At 48.4% G+C, this 13,994-nt stretch overlaps 2 protein-coding genes across 3 annotated transcripts in view; both read right to left on the bottom strand.

Moving 5' to 3' along the window:
• The window catches only part of LOC126539007 (gamma-interferon-inducible lysosomal thiol reductase-like), a 77,932-nt gene extending 70,601 nt beyond the window's left edge, over positions 1-7,331 (bottom strand). Inside the window, exon 1 of the mRNA XM_050185695.1 lies at positions 6,909-7,331. Coding sequence (XP_050041652.1) covers positions 6,909-7,331 — 423 coding nt within the window. The remainder of the gene's footprint in view (positions 1-6,908) is intronic.
• Positions 7,332-9,432: 2,101 nt separating this feature from the next.
• The window catches only part of LOC126539225 (uncharacterized), a 31,549-nt gene continuing 26,987 nt past the window's right edge, over positions 9,433-13,994 (bottom strand). The window contains exons 16-17 of one of the 2 annotated variants that reach the window (XM_050185991.3): positions 13,235-13,530; positions 9,433-9,650 (exon numbers count right to left, since the gene is read on the bottom strand). In XM_050185991.3, coding sequence (XP_050041948.1) covers positions 9,510-9,650; positions 13,235-13,530 — 437 coding nt within the window. In that variant the 3' untranslated portion in view covers positions 9,433-9,509. The remainder of the gene's footprint in view (positions 9,651-13,234; positions 13,531-13,994) is intronic. The other variant, XM_055075283.2, reaches the window with a different exon arrangement.

The raw sequence follows: 13,994 nt of genomic DNA on the forward strand, positions 1-13,994 counted from the left end.
TCACATCCATGGATGTGACAGGGAACTTGGTTATTGTCACAGTTTGGTTAGTGCCTGACCAAATGATTATGTTATGTACCCGGCGTTTTCGAGCTATAGAACGGCTGTGGCGCCGCGGAGCCCTTCGGCGTACAGTGGGTCAGAGGCTTGCCAAATGACCGGTTGCCATTCTTTCTTGTCTGTTGTGCGCCATTTCGCTTGGCGAGCTCAATTAAGCTACTCAGTACCAGACAAATATATGTGTTTCGCATACGTGTTTCGTTTCTTCCCCTCCGTTCTCTTTGGATTTTTTCATTTATTTTTCCCCACATCGTTGATTTCAGCGGGAAGTCCTTTAATAACGCAACATCCGGCCTAAGTCTCTGAACGGACATCCGTTACTGAGATGGTGAATCGGCAGATCCGGCTCAATACAGCCTGAAGGAAAGTGACAGCGCCGCGAAATATCTTGTCCGCTGCATTCTGCTTAATAAGGGAATGAATGAATGAATGAAATCAGTAAGCTGCGTATTAGCAGAATTTATTGCCTTGCGAATAAAGTCTAACTTTTGTGTGCGCTGTGCAGCAGCCTGTACATAATTTAGTGGTGCGCTTTGTCACGATAATTTAGTAGGCCAGTCTGTGGAAGCTCTGCAGATGCCTGTGGCCTGTGATGTCTGTAAACCATTTTGCACCCGCACAGTCATAGCCTATGGGACGACGCCAGATAATCTATGATATTGTACTGATAGTCCTACTCGATCGAACGTCGTCAGGAAGGTGGCGATTTCGCACTCGCCTATTTAGTTAATGGAATGCCTGTAGATTGTCTACAAATAAACTATAAATACAGTCAATTACAAAATCTTACGGGACACGAGACTTCAGAAAAAATGCTGAATACCTGCGCACGCAGCCTCACAACGGAGCCTATGGTATTCGCCTACATGTTCGGTTTTACTGACTACTTGTTACAGGCTGTTCGGAAATTGATCGTTTTCCGAGATCCCCTAGTCCGTAAACTATTGTGGTTGACTGTACATAGGCTGTACATAAGGAATGCGCATACTTATGGCCAGACGTGTTTTCTGAACTACTCAAATAGCGTGGGCCCGTGTGATAAGGGTAGGCAAAAAAAAAGTAAGCCTACAATAGGGAGGCGTTAGTAGCTTATCGTGCCCCATAGATAAGCTAAACTGACTAGTATACGCCTCTTTTGGAGACACACGGTCGTAGCTTATTGGCCCTTTCTGCGTTGAGTGAATCTACCCCGTTATGTGACGAACATTGCTTTTATTCTTATTGTGGAGTATGGTGGAGCCGAAGCACAGTATGTAATATCGCGGTTATCGAAACTATCTGTATGTCATTGACCCCGCCGTGGGCGTTCCGAGCGCTCGCGCCACGACGCTGACCTCCGCGGCCAACAAGCTAAAAAAACAAAAAAAAAAAAAACAAAGATAAAGCAAGCGATCGTGTCTGGTGGGCCGTGAACAAGACGCGTCCGCTGTACACATGGCACGGCTCCCATTGTGTGTTGTTACGTCGCAGGGTCGATCGAGCACGTTTCGCGACGTTCGACCCACGCGTGAAGCAACGTCGTGGTGTACCCGTGGCGCCCGCCCCAAAGACAGTAAACGTTGCAAGCGCATTGCACTACGTATACACACGCCCCCGCCGTCAGAGGTCGCGTTGTGTCGTAACTCCCCGCCCTCCCTTCATCCTTGTTGTTACCACACGGCCCGCTAAGTTGGCTGTTTGTACGAAACTGCGGTTCGGGTAAACTGGGGGTGTGCGGTTCAGGTGTCAGCAGACTGCGCTATACAGTTAGTGCGGTCGGCAGGAATTTCTTTCTTGTATTCATTTTATTGATTTACCTCATTCAAATGAACAACCCGTTACTACTGCTACTATACTAGACTGGGAAACGGGTTGACAGGGAGCGCTGATAGAATTTAACGATCGTGCTTAAAGGGACGCCAAGCAGAAATGAGCTGTATAACCGGTGGGCTGTAAGAACAGTCTTTTACATAGCAAGCACAGACTTGGTACGCCAGAAAGAGAGGCTGCGGTGCCACCTTTAGATTTCCGCTTCAGCTACCCATGGCATCATATAAGTATATTGTTATCGGTGATTAGTTCATCGCGTATCATTAAAAATATAATGAAAAATACAGACTGCGTTCCGCCCTCACCTCCCTCTAACGTAAGCAAAGGAAAAAAAATCTCAGCTTGGTAACTTGCACGAACTTCTGCACCAACTTGGCTGATTTGCAAAGTTGCTAGTTCGAAATTCGTCGCTTCACAGTGATCGCGGTTGCGCAGTGGCTATGACCTTTTTTGCTACTGAGCACGAGGTCGCGGGTTCGATACTCGACCCCATTTCGGTGGAGGGCAACGAAGTGCACAAACGCCTGGGTGCTTAGATTTAGCTGCACGTCAAATAACCCCGGATTGTGAAAATTTATTCGAAGTCTTCCACAACGCCACCCTTCAAAGCGCCAGTGCTGCGCCGACACGTTAAACCAATAAATAAATAAATAAATAAATAAATAAATAAATAAATAAATAAATAAATAAATAAATAAATAAATCATTCAATCGGTAGTCAACACACGAATATACACAAGGATGCAAGGACGAAATGAGACACAGATGAAGCACTTAAATGGCTCTCTTGTTTGGCATTTTGGCAACGACTTTTGACGTAAATACTTTTTACAGGCCCAGTGGTCGAGTCAACTGTGACCAGTTGTGCAAAGTGGCTCATTTGGTGATGCGGACACGCAGCTATACCCGAGATGGCCAACTAGACTCAACAGGAATTTTTTTCAGTTAATACAGAAGACAATGTTTGCACGTCGTGTGTCACGTGTATAGCGTTACGCAGCCCGTAAGATATTACAATCGGTTCGCTGATATCTCCGGAGGAAAGCGCAAACGCTTACGATATTTGAAAGCGTGGGTATACGGACTATACACATGCTAACGTGCTACCTCCGCGCGAGCACACGCGGCTTAATACCGCGTCGATTCGGTAATCGAAATACTCCAGGTGAAAGCATCGCACCCGGAAGGCCTGCTTTTAATGCGATGGCATTATAGGCTGACTACACCCAATTTGGATGCGTCTGTAGTATTTAACAGAAACTGAAGGTCGATCGCGAGGAGAGTTGCACATAAAACAGCGCTTCGAAGCGCTAGCTAGCTGTCACGATCGTGGACTAATATGGTTAGAGCGTATTGGTTAGAGCGTATTGGTTAGAGCGTATTGGTTAGAGCGCATGGTTAGAGCGCATGGTTAGAGCGCATGGTTAGAGCGTTGGACTGTGCGGGAGGACGAAGGTTCGATACCACCATCGGCCGCGCATTTCGCTGTGTAGCATTATAGGCAGACTTTGCCCACTTTGGAGCTAACGGCATGCAAACTCGAGGTGCTTTGAGCGTACGTGCGACTGGCGTCACAGTTTGCCCGATATCCCAAGAAACGAGGTATTTGGGAACGTCACTTTGATAAATGAGAGCGGGCGCAAGGTCGCCCGTGATCGGCGTTTAAAGCCACTGTGCCACCAGGGCGAGTTGCTCAATAGGGGAGAGAGAGAGAGACAGAGACCGTCGGACGCGGAATATGCGTTGGACTCCTCCCACATTGGGCAATTTGTCTTTTCGTCCACTTTCATTCCTCCGATTCATGTTAGCCTTATTATTTCTGCGTGTCACTTTAAAAAAATCGAGTCACCCGGTTTCCCCCATTGTTATTCTCGCTGAGCGTGTTTTTATGCTGCACTACATCAATCTCCTGATTCTTTTTTTTTTTTTAGACCTGTTCTTTGAAGCGTTCCATTCCAGAAACTTTTCCGCCGGTGGTCTTTTATCATCATGTTGAATTTCAGCTGTTGTATTTTATCTTAATAGGAACGGAAAGTTGGGCTATGGTTGGTTTACACTAAGCGTGGTCTTAAGTAGCGCTAACTTGACGAAGCACAAGGGAGGTAAACTCTTAACTGAAGGTTATTGGAAGAAAACAATGTTTTTTTTTTTTTCTGTAGTAAACCAATAAACTTCAGTTGAAAGTTGTAGCACTTGGTGTGTTTACCTCTCTTGTGCTTCGTCAAGTTAGCGCTACTTAAGAGCATGCTTAGTATTTCATATTTTGCGATTCGTGCCATTTATATACTTGCACCTCTATTTCTAAACCATAAAGTGAGGGACCTGTAATGTGTGTGTTTTCGATAGGGCCTGCGTAACCTGTTCCACTTATTTATTTTTTATTAGTATCGTTTCAAGCTGCCAATGTAGGCTGGCCTGCGGCTAGTCAAGTTGTCGTGATGATAGCGTTCATTATTTCTTTCCTGCTGGCCTGCAGCGTCTTGTACTATGTATACGTTGATGTAATGTGCAATCACGCCGACGCCTTCTATACGCCGTTCCCGGCAGGAAGGAACAAGACATAAGACGCTGTGTTTGTGCCAGCAACCGGACGCCGTTCACTCGGCCTCGGGTAGTTTGCGACAGGTTCATTAAGAGATCCAGGCAGAAAGGAAAACGAGGAAACCATAGGCAATCGTCTCTCTTTCTTTCGTTCGTTCTTCTGACCCTCTCACAATGGACTAGCGGCGGTGGCAAGGGTGAACGCCAGTGGCCGAGGCCTCGTGTGGTGAAAGGCGGTGTTTGACGCGCGTACGCAACCTCGGACTGTGTCAAGGTACGCGGGATCATTGGCGAGAGAGAGGTGTGAGGGAGAGGGAAGACCTTACGGACACGCGTCTTGGTTCCGAGCCGGCGGCGGCGCCTTTACTCTGCACGCTACAGGGTAACCTGCACGCCGAGTTGCGAAAGAGGCAGCAAACGCCTTGAGATGTAGTACGTCTCTCTCAAGCGTCGCAGCGAAACACGCCGACGACCGCATTCGTTGAGGAGCGACCAGAGTCATGTGCGACGCGAGACCCGTTCGCAGTAGGCAACGCGTTAGAGTAGTCAAGTGTAGCAAATCACCGTTCCATCGGTTACCGGTATAGGTAATAGAGTGGCAATGCCATGCTAGAGAAATAGTCCAGCGCGAAACTTCTCGAGTAATCCGTGCGCCACTACTTGCGTGTAAACAGCGCAGACGTGCCGAACTGGGAAAAAAAAAAAAAAAAAGCTTTCTCGTTGGACGCGTATCGGGAAAGTTCTCGTCTTCAAGAATGTGTCACGCGATAGATTGTTTTTTTTTTTTTTCACTTCGCAGTGAAATGATTAAGAATGCATTTTGATGATGATAATGACAGCTTTTCTTTTTCTGGCTCAAGGAAATCTATGCGCCATTGATTGCCGGAGACTTCGTGGGCACCGCTTCACGAGCTTAACGTTATGAATAAAGGCAATGTTTTAACAGTGTCGAGTTTAACGTCCAATGCATCGGCTATGGTAGGTTAATTTCTGACCAGCAAAAGCGCGGTACACGAATTTTTTTTTTCCCCGCCGCGATAGAAATGGGGCCTCTGCGACGGGGAGTCGAACCGCGGACCTCGTTCTCAGCAGGTGAACGCCACACAGCCTGCGAGCCGGGTACTGTTTTAAATGACAAAGGGTGATTAGGAAAGCTGTATACTTTGTCAGTCTGTAACACATTTGACGAGGACTTGGTTCTTCGATGTCGGTCCGGAAAGCGATCCTCACGTGTTCTCTTTCTGTAGAAATGTTTAACCGTCAGGGGACTCCCGAGTTGAAATGGCGACAGGAACCACTGATCGCAGGCTCCGTCCCGTTGGGCTTCGACCGACAAAGGACTTCGAGCGGTGCAAACGTTGCAAGACGGGGACAGAGCGCAGTGTCCGATTGCGGTGCGCTTTTAGAGTGCACACACCGCCCAAAGGCCGCCCCCCTAAAGAAAGGGGTTGTTTGCGGGACGCAAACAGAAAGAGGACAGGGTTAAACGACGAGTGTACTTGTGAAATCAGCAGGCTAAAAAAAAAAAAAAAAGGGTGACTCCGCGACTGGACACACAATGGTAGAGAGTCGCTGTGGGGGAACGTCCCCGGCGCGACCGGTTTGTGTAGTCTGTGTTGTGCGCGACTTCGCGCCTCGGGCACTCCGTATAATGGGCAGAACACGGTTTAACCTTCCAAAAACGCTATTTTGTAACTGCCGCGAGAGAGTCGACTCTGTATACACAAAAGTCGGAATCCTTGTCAACGCGGTTTGTTTCGGTCACTGGTGTATGTCGCGACCTGAACGGGCGCTGTGTCGCATCGTACATCGCCGTGCCGTCTGCTCGAAGTTGCCTCGAGGAGAACGGGGGGGAGCTTTCAAACCGTGGGCACAGAATCATCTACTCGGCGGCGTATGGGGAGATCTCGGCGCCGAAACATTACCGGGGACTCTCAGTGTCGTTTGTATATGCATATGTCGTATGCAGACGGCGTTTTTACAAAACTCTCTCCCGACTTGAAATAATCCCTATTGCATCGAGCACGACGCCTGGCTGTTTGAAGTTCTCGCAAAAAGAGTGGTTTCGCTTGGTCGGTACAACTTTCAAAGTGTAGTCACATCGGCTGCTCGATGTTCTGTCGCAATGAGAAGGGTTTGGCGGTTATGTCAAATGGGGGGTTAGTGTGATTAAAGAACCATCCTGTATGAATAAACCGTCCTCTATTCCGTTTGAACGATACGACTTCCGAACGGGCGACACATTCGTCTGCTCGACGCTCCCTCCTTGAGGGGGAGAGTGGTTTGCAGAGAACGCCTCTTTTTTTCCAAATCCGCGGCTTTCTCAGCGGGGAGCCGGGCGAAATACGTTCCCGCAGAGAACCGTCACAGCGCGCGTCTCTGAAAAAGCGGGCAGCATCGCATCCTGCCGGCGCCTGATCTTCTAGCGAGAAGATGGGAAGGGGAAGAGATATTTGTTTAGGGCGCTGCTCTCTCGATAGGAGAAGGCGGGTACCCACCTGAACACACAGCAGTGCAATGATGCCGATGAGGATAACGGGTAGCATGGTGGGTAGGAACGACCGTCGCGGGCTCGGCAAGGCCACTTGTGAAGAAAGAAGTGCCGGCGTTTTGCCGTCGAGGATGGGACGCGGGCTGGAGCGGAAAGCCGGTTTGCAGCAGTGCTTCTCCTGTCTTGGTGCTGCGTCGTCGCGACTCGGTGGTTGCTGGCGCGACGACCGCCCCGGCGCGGTGTTGAGAAAGAGGAGCGGTGTGTGGTGGCGGCGCGCTCGCGGTGCTCGCAGGGCCTCTCTCAGCACACCGTTTCCTTTTTTTTCCGCCCTCTCCAGCGGCGTGTTTTCCTTTCGTATCGCGAAATCGCGCCCCACGTGACTGGCCGGCGCAGCCCCTGACGTCACCGACTCGCAGGCTGGTGCCGCCATCTGGGATCGAGCGGTGGAACTTCGCCGACGGGCGTTTCGAAACCGAAACCAGGGCTCTTTGATCCGAGGTCGCGTCTGCTGTTAGGTGCTGTCCGGCTGTTTCGCGCGACGGCGTTCTTGAGAAGTCCGGTTAGGAGGCTGAGTAGTCTTTCGCACACTTGTTATTGCACTTACGTTCGGTTTAGTTAGCCTTATGCGTTATTTTTGTTTTTCATACTGCCTCCCCATTTTCGGCCAGTCCTGCAGAGTGTTTGTTTTAAATTAAAAACAATGTCTAAATAAACTGCAAAAAAGATTTAACAGAATAGGTGCTCGCTCCTGACTTTTATGCCGTCATCGACGTTGTCGGCATCAGCGTTATCAACTACTGACCCTGTTTTCAAGCTTGAACGTTTATCAAATAAAGCGAAGTGCGACTCGGACGACCGAACTGTTACACAAACTAAGTAACCATTCGGGTCATTAATCGCTGACATCACTGCGCTGTAAGCAACATCAGCTATTTCCACTACGACGCGTACGTTTGCTGTTTCGTTCATGATTGTGGACACAGACATACAGATCAATGAACCTGTTGGTTCAAGGCGAGCTTCTGCGTGACCGTTATCGCCGATAGCTTCAACAACCGTGAATAATAATAATAATAATAATAAAATTAAGTAAGCTGTCTGGTTCTGGTTGAAACGGTTCGTGGTGCAATCAACGTTCCAGTCTTCCAGCCGTTGTGACTGTATGTCGTTGATATTACTCGAGCACTATAGCGGATATGGACGAAAGAACGAAAACGTGATACCTACGTTGAACATGACCTAGTACACTCGAGCGAAGGGCTAGTCATTTTCCCATTGACGTGCCGTACCTCAGTGCAGATGTCACGGTTTCTTGCGGATACGTCATATGCGTTGCACACGTTATCATCATCATCATCATCAGCCTGGTTACGCCCACTGCAGGGCAAAGGCCTCTCCCATACTTCTCCAACTACCCCGGTCATGTACTAATTGTGGCCATGTTGTCCCTGCAAACTTCTTAATCTCATCCGCCCACCTAACTTTCTGCCGCCCTCTGCTACGCTTCCCTTCCCTTGGAATCCATTCTGTAACTCTTAATGACCATTAACTCTTAATGACCATTGTACGTATGTAATGATCATTGACCATTGACCATTGCACACGTCACACAGAGATTATGAACCGCGTTGAAGTACGTTTCAGTGTCTACAGCAGGAAGCTCAATCACGCAGTTACGTCGACGACGACGTGTCGTGACACGCCGGATGTAGTTTCTTTTCTCCTTTTTTCTGATAAACTATCGGCCACGTATAATTCTGTCTTAAAATATTTTAGGTTTCTGAAATGTCTTCGTGCACCCGTTTGTAACACTTGTGACGTCACGGTCTACCTGATGAATACCATAGGCCACATGTCCGATTTCGAACGCTGTGCCTATATGACCCAAACAAATTCAATTTCTTTTTTTTTTTTTTCGTAGCATCCGTGTTCGAGAAGTTATCCAGGTTCTGGCAAGATGGGTCGACCGAGAAAAGTCGTAGTTTATCGACGGTTGAAGAAAAGAGAAACTACAGAAATAATTTTATCCGTTAATTTCCTCCTTTCGTTTATCATTGCTTTAATTAAATTAATAAGTACAAGTAATTTCCCCTGTGTTGTCCTTGGTGTCTTTGTTCGTTGGCTTCCTATGATATGTATTGCTACGTGCAACTCGAAGACGATGATGCGGACGCTCAGATTTAGTGGGGTACAGTTCTATCGTCCCACGCTCCACTATCCAAATATAGTTTCGCTTTACTTCTAAGCATATGGAAAACCGCCTGCTTCTTGGCCAATCCCCCATAGTGGATACGCGCCACTGTTGAGGATACAAGACAAGACAAGACGTTCCCATAAGAGGCCTCTGCTGATCTGATGACGAGGAAGCGCCTTTGCTTGATGTTGGCTGGCTTCCATGTACGCCAGTGCTTGCTACCCTTGCAAATATAGCCTCTACACAGTCTCCCTACTGTGCCTTCACGTAACGTATATATGTATATATGGGTGGTGTACCCCCTGGGGAAATGAAATGACTTGAGCGGGAGACGTGATGTGTATGACAAGCCGTGGCAACAAATATTTATGTACACAATACGTTTAAACAGTCTCAACAGGCGTGACGCCCGTGTCAGATGATGACGCAGATCGAGCAACGAACAACTCGGTTGATCACTCGGTTCGGTCGGTCCCAGGACTGTGGCGATCCCGGATTACTGGCGTCGGACTCTCGGTCGTCGTCCATTGGGACGGATGCGGCGGACTGTAGTTCCTTTTGGGAGAGAGAGAAAGAGAGAGAGAGAGAAATTATGACCTAATTTTGTTTAAAAAGACTCGCATCAATGCCGCTTGTTTGTCCTATAGCACAAGAGTACTCGACACAACACAGCGCGTCTGTTTTTGCATTTTACGCCAATAAATTAAAAAAATTATTTCTATTAAGGGTGTATAAAGGTGATGGACACACGAAAGTCGGCATGTTGGGCACCGAGTCTTCCGCGACGATAGTAAGAAAAAAAAAAAAGCTATAGCGAGGCAAGAAAAAGGCACGGCGTGATTTATGGCGAACGATTTGCCGCACGACTGTATAGAACCAAGAACGGCATGCATTATAGCCACCCCATTTACGTATCTATTTTTTTTTTTTTACCATAGAGAATTCTTTATGTAATTGCCTCTGCCAGATAGAGCAATTGTAGTCATTGGCTTGAATACTCAGTGGGTAGTCACGTGCGAGAAGTCGAAATGCATAGTCAACTATCAGAGGATAACTAATTAACTTTTTAAATTAATTACTTCACGGCACATATTTCAAGTTACGAGTTGTAGCCGGTGAGCCCACTTGGATCGGATTCTCAGGATGACACCGGATTCGAGATATTTTTATTCCAAAAGCGGGTGACGAAATACGTGTGTGTTCCAGTTACTTTCGGGCTTCAATCCATAGAAGAGCGCCTTGTTAAAAAAAAAAAGAATGTGAGAGGAACAAAAGTGCATTTTTTTACCGCAAATTTGATTGCGGATATCATCGAACCGGTACCATATATATTCAGATTTACTCAGAGATTTACTCAAACTCTTGCCTTTGCTTCGAGTTGTTGACAAATCCGACTTCGCCCTGCCATCTGCTAACCGCCTGGTTAGCTCAGATAGGGGCATATGCTATCTATAGGTGACATACTGCTCTTAAACGTTCTTACTTCGAAAATGAAAAAAAAGATGAGCGAAGTGGACTGTGGCCAACCCGCCCGCAGACGGTCTTCCCCCCGTCGTCTGCAGCCGCCCCTTCTCGCATGCAAGGGCCGGCAGCGCGGGCGAGTTGTGACCGTGACCACGAAGGACCCTCGCCCAAACTTAGGACGAGGATGCGTCGGCGGCCAACCGGGGCCACACTACCGCAGTCCACCCAGCGAACAGCCCGAATCAGGGTGATCTATGAGGACACCCCGCCACAACAATGATCTCGAACCTTCCGCCTACCGACCAGACAACGTCGTGTACCTTGACCACTCTGTCACCGATCGGGTGATGACCTAATAGTCTTCGGCTCCCAATATGCCTGTGGACTTCTTGCAAACCGTGGCGTGCGTGCGTATAGGATAATTTATGTGTGTGGGCTGCCACGTGCTATATCATCAGTGTGCTGATGTACAGTGCAGAAAAGTGTTCTACAGTTACGCGGGCCGCGCAACAGTTAGCAAAATTTGGCGGCTCACTGCCGCGATTGCGGATGCCGGCCGTACTTCGATAACACTGGCACAGTATATCGCGACCCGGACTTGCCCGCACGGCTGATAGCAGAGGCTGCCGAGATGAAGAGGGATGACCTCATAGCGGTTAGCGCGCCGTCCATTTCGTTAACTAGTATAAGGAGCGGCTGTTTCTCGCGATGCCACTTGCGCGTGTTGACGTTGCATGATGTAAACATTCTTATTCGCACGGGTGAGCACCATATATTGGGATAACCTGTCTGAGTTTCTTCATCTTTCGTTCCTTGTTCAGGGTCTATCACGAGGGTAAACGATGGATGCCTCGCCATAAAGCTTTAGTCGAAACCATATATATATCGCCTGTCTTGTATTCCTTGTTCCGTCCTTCGTCTCTTTTGAGCTATACGAAGTTATGGATTTGTTAAGACTGGCTGTTCAGTCTAGGTGGAACTCCATTGATGAGGAACAACGCTGCATGTAGAGTTATATTCCATCAAGAGGCAAATAATCCTGTCCAGTTAAATTTTAGTTCCGCCACATCTCTCCCACCTGCAGAGTCGTTAGAAGCGCACTGCAGTTGTGCTGTACTGCAGCTTGAGTATTTTCAATATTTCAGTGATATTTGTCAAATTTACTAAATGTGGATGGACTTCGGGCGTCAACTTTGTACACGAACGTGTGATGCGAGAACGTCACCTATTTATTCCGACATGTGTAGGCAACTCGTTTTAAAGATCGTTATCTTGATGACTGTTTTTGCCTTTGATGCAATATTTTAGCATGCGCGATTGTGCAACATGCGTCTGAAGCTGATGTTGCGGTCGCCGTGAATTCATGTGCCAAATTTCTCTGCTTTCTATGTTTTAACAGATGAACTTTACAAAACTACGATATCTGCTTTTCGTGCAGAGTTGCGAATCTTAACTCTCTGCTTCAATATTTTTTTTAACTTACCCATTTTCTAGAAATTTTGTGAATATTTCCAGGCCTTCAATCAGCATTCTGATTGTTAGTCAGTGAATATTTCCAGGCCTTCAATCAGCATTCTGATTGTTAGTCACTACAGTTTAACTTTATCTCTCAAATGAAACATATTTAAATAATGTTGGTGCCACGATTGTTTCATAAGAGCATTTCTGCGTTTTACATCTATTTGATTAGGGAAATCAGAGTTGGCCCCGAGCTAAGATTCCTCTTAGTAGCGCAAGGAATACGAAGACATGAAAGCAAAAAAGGTCGCAGTTTAGCCCGAAAGCCGAAACATCGATTGCGATAGCAAATTAGTGGACAGCTATACGAAATAAGGATAGTACTTTTATCGGCCGTATAATCTTATAAACATGGGCATACTGTAACTAAATTAACAAGAATTGTGTCACGCGCGCACGAGCAAACATGAACACATCCCACTCGATGACCGCGAAAACTCGCTGTCGAAACGCTTGAGTGAGGAAGCGCGGCAGCCGCAGCGAGCGAATTGACCTTCGTGCTGCGTTTCGCATCAACGCGAACGAAGCCGCGAAAACACAGCGCGCGGCGGACTCTGTCCCCGCTGCAGATGGCTTTCAAGATACAACGGCCCGGGCGAGTGCGTGCGGCCGGCCGGGCCGCCTATCCTATAGAGTAGAACGCATCCTTCCCCCCCTCCCCCCGAAGCCTTGCGCGCGACGGAAGACGGCGCGCTGCCTTCCCGCTTTCCTATTTTGCGTGCACGAGATTTAGCCGCAATCGCCGGATTACCCTCGCGGGATTTCCCTCGCACATACATCACACGGCGCGCGGTGATGGTTTTATCGCCCTTGAACTTTATACGGAACCTCACGGCAACGGCGACGGTAGAAATGTGTCTGGCGTGTCCATATGATTGCTATAGCAATAAAACGATAGGACGAGCGCTTCTGTGAGGAGACGGAAGCACTGCAAAATAGAAAATCACAGAACACATAAAAGAGCCCCGTGTACTAGAAATTAAACTTATAATAACCGAATTTTGGCCAAGTTTTGTACGAATGCACGTTTGCCTCAAAAGCGCCGTCTTCCCTTCGCTATTGCGGCAAACAAACACATTTGCATAAGCTTGCCCATATTTCAGTTCTCGCATATAGGCCAAGAGAGCTTCACTTTTAGAAGGTCGTTCGCTGCGTACCCGTTCGTCGTCGTTCCGGACCGGATTGGCCTGGCTGAAGCTGGCCCTGGGTGACGGTGTCGCCGCCCTGGCGGCGTTGGTCGACGAGGCGGCGTTGGCGCTGGCGGCGGGGCCAGTCACGGTCGCGTGCTGCGCGAGCAGCGGCGCGAGCGTGGCGGCGGCGGCCCTGTGCTTGTTCGAGTGTGGCCTGGGCGCGCTGGCGGGCGGCGCCAGGAACTGGGCCACGCGCGCCACGATCTCCTGGAAGCGCATCTCCCAGTCGGCGCGTCGGCCGCTGCCGCCGTGGCCGCCGATGCCTGCGCGTTGTGCGGCATCCGTTGCGATATCACAGTATACATGGCATGCACGTGACGTCACGTCCGCTGCTGTCGCCTGCTTCCGGCATACCTTCCGCCATCTTGGGGAACCTCATCAACAGGCGTGCGCATAGGCATAGTGTACTAGAATAATGTATTCTTCTAGTACACTATACGCATAGGCCTATAGGTTCCCCAACATGGCGCCGCCGTTAACCGGAAGTCGTGGAGTATCCTTGAATGACGAACGTGCATACTGTGTATACGCTTTTCTTCCTTGAAAAAAAATATATATATATAATAGCGTGCAGTCATTGCATTTTACCGGTACTATAGCTTATGGGGCCCAAACTTGGAGGTTGAGGAGGAAGCTTGAGAAGTTTAGAAGCGCGCAGCGAGCGATTGAAATGAGAAATTTACGGGACAGGGCGGTATGGATTATATAGCACACCTTCGCGTATGCA

Source organism: Dermacentor andersoni, chromosome 11 (assembly GCF_023375885.2).
Source record: "Dermacentor andersoni chromosome 11, qqDerAnde1_hic_scaffold, whole genome shotgun sequence".
Lineage (NCBI taxonomy): Eukaryota > Metazoa > Arthropoda > Arachnida > Ixodida > Ixodidae > Dermacentor > Dermacentor andersoni.